Genomic DNA, 3037 nt, shown 5'->3' on the forward strand with positions numbered 1-3037 from the left:
TTGCACAAAACAGGGGGAAAAGATAAGTAGATGTGAATTGCTCTAATCAGTAGAAGAAATTATCATATGCTTATGTTTTCTGGTCCATGGCTCTAGCATTTCATTAATCTGAGAAGAGCTTAAATCAGTGTAAAATAATGACGCCACCCTAAGTCTCACCTCTCATTTCAGCTTAACATTCAAAGACCAGTTTACCACATAGACAAACTACATGTAGGGACACAGATACTCAAGTCCCTTACATTAGACCAGTTGAACATATGTTGGTGTCAGAGATGCAAGTACACCAACAGGCTGTGACCTATAAGGATGTTTCTTTGTAATCTCCTCCCTCATGTCCCTCTCCCAGTGGGGGGAAAATAACATCACCATCAGCTGCAATTAAAGTACTAAGGATAAAGGAATCATAGACTGAAAGATGAGCTAACAATTAGTTCATTCTGCAGACCTGTGTTTTATCTACTTATTTGACTTTAGAGCCACAATAATAGTGTATATTTCTATGGGAAAAAATCCTGGTGAAAAAGGGAACTTGTTTACAGCCATTTCCAGGTAACAGTCTCAAAAGCAATGTAAGCTCAGAAGGAAATGCCATTTTGCAGCATACAATTATACTCTGCACTCCAGAAAAAAGTTACAGAATAGAAATGACTTGTTGGCTCTGCCAAATAACTTCCTGATGAATGACCAACACTACAGAGGAGGGTCCACTTTTATTTCATTATTAACTTTTTCCTAATTCCTAAATATACATTTTTACCTTTAAGTCTAAATCAGCATCTAATTCTATGAACTGACATTTTCAGCGTTTTGTTTGCTTGTTTTAAATAACTATTTTATAGCCCTCACATTTGAAAGGATACTAGGTGTGAAAAACATTAGCTTCTTTTCCAAACAACACACTGACACATGTACTAACCACCATCTTATACTGAGGCTGTTGGAGCTTATCACAACTGTCAAGCTGTTACTTGAAGTCCAGTTCAATAACCTGCCAAGTGAAAAGCTGCTCGATTTAAAAGTATAAATAAAAAATAGCCAGCATGTTTCTAGTGCGGGAATATCATAAACCTGCCTCCTTTAAGCTATGAAAACCACACACACACCTTTCAAAAGCAAACAAGTGTAATAAGCACAAAAGCACTACAGATTAAATACTGCCACAGTGCTCTGTTCAAACTGCTGAAGCATCCCGCAGAAACAGTTGAGGTGAGCACATCCTTTTTCCTCTCCACATCCCCCAAATCATTTCCTACACATCTCCTTCTATTGGTGGGAGGGGCTAACATGGGGAACCAGGCAATACCACAGGCTATTCATGGCTTGCTGTTCAGCCCTGAAATTCTATAGCTCAATGCTATTTGATTCTGCGCTGACTTCTGCTTCACCACTCTTATTCCTCCCCTGCAGCCAGGAACCCCCATTCCTTCCTGTGGCTTCTCTCTCACAGTTTCTAATCCCACTAGTCTGACCCTGGGGCATCTCCTTAGGCTCAGCGCAGCTTCATGCCCCAAGGTCATGAGTCATTTTGGAGATGGCGGTTTACATGTGGAAGGAGTTACGTGTAATTTCGTGTTTCATAGAAGACAGTCATCTCTGCTTTACCTCCTCGTTAATTTCCTGCATCTCACCTCAGGGTGCAGTCTTCAGAGGTTTCCTTCTCCCCACCCCATAGTGGAGTCACACAGGCAGGTAGGTGTCATCTCATGCAGGTGCATGGCATTCATGGCTTAACCACTCCTCCGCACCTCTCACTCCTCCCTTTCCCAGTTTGCAGAAAACGGGAATTTCCTTCTGTCCTCCTACTGCATGATAAAACCCAGCTTGCTATTTCAGGGGAAAGGAAGGAAACTGAGAGGGAAACCTATACAAAGTTTCTGTCGTGCTTATTAACCGCTGCTTCACTCCAAGTAAAGACTACTATCTTAGCAGGTGGCTTACAATTTTCTGTTGTAATACCACAGAAGTGTGGGTCTGAATCACTATGTCTCTTCTTCTCTCTTACTATTTAGCTAAAAACCTTTCTGAAACTCCCAAAGATCTTTGTTCCGTATACACCTGCTCAGTTAAGTCAGAACTACCAAACGCAACAACTCAAAGAAATGACAGAGCTCTTGGGGGTATACAGTTTCGTGGATCTGTGTTATCCAAAAAGCACAGCTGGCTACAGGGGCTGGCACTTTGGATAATCAGTGGGGTTAGCTGACCTTCTGAAGTACTATAAAACATATCTTCTTACTCGGTCTTCCTCGTAACAGAAAGAAGCTGTATCAGAAAAAAACCAAATGCGTAGCAAGTTCATTGCATCATTTCAGAAATCTAGAAGTTTCATGCATAAACAAGTCACCCAGGGAACATCCCCTGAATATTCTTTTCTGGCAGATAGACAGTGCAAAAGCAGCCTGTGTTTACCTTAAGGGAACACGAAGTTCTCTCAGGGTTCACGCTTTCTTGGGCAATAGGTCTGGGGTGCTCGCAGGACTGGCGAGTGTTACTCTTCTCTATCAGATTCCTTATTTCAACATCAAGCTCTTGGCTTTCACACCTGCTTTGAAAGAAATAGCAATGTTAAACTTTGCACCAAAACTAGAAGGTAAATTTATCAGCTGCCTTCCGAGTCTGACAATGCAGACAGCAGAGCTAGTCCTGCAGCAAGCTCCCGCCACCTTCCTTCCTGGTACGCAGTCACAGAGGACTAAAGCAGTGTCACACAGGCTGTCTCCAAGTGCTTTGTGGCAGAAATTCATTTAAAACAATTACACAAGCAGTCTCTATGAATGTTACTACCTTGCACCTACAAAATGCAAGTTGACCCTTTTGGGGATTAGAGGAACACTGTCACGTGCCCTCCAACCTCAGACACCCACCCACAGCTTCAAGAATTTTAAATTCTACTTTAACAAAACTGCAAACAAAATGGCTAAATTGGTTCTGAACTCCAAAACTAGCTGCTCAGTCCAGAGAGTTTTCTGAGGGCACGTTTTGTTTTCTGTAGCACTTTGTAACAGATACTTGACATACATTTTCAATGCTTTTT

At 41.8% G+C, this 3037-nt stretch overlaps 1 protein-coding gene across 1 annotated transcript in view; it reads right to left on the reverse strand.

Annotated features, from left to right (window-relative positions):
* TNIP3 (TNFAIP3 interacting protein 3) overlaps nucleotides 1-2545 on the reverse strand; it is a gene marked incomplete at both ends in the record, with an annotated part of 56062 nt that extends 53517 nt beyond the window's left edge. The window contains one exon of the mRNA XM_010009781.1: nucleotides 2413-2545. Within this exon, the coding sequence (XP_010008083.1) occupies nucleotides 2413-2545 (133 nt within the window). The remainder of the gene's footprint in view (nucleotides 1-2412) is intronic.
* Between the last annotated feature and the right edge of the window lie 492 nt (nucleotides 2546-3037).

The sequence above is a fragment of the Nestor notabilis genome, unplaced genomic scaffold (genome assembly GCF_000696875.1).
Source record: "Nestor notabilis isolate BGI_N333 unplaced genomic scaffold, ASM69687v1 scaffold3782, whole genome shotgun sequence".
In the NCBI taxonomy this organism is placed as follows: Eukaryota; Metazoa; Chordata; class Aves; order Psittaciformes; family Psittacidae; genus Nestor; species Nestor notabilis.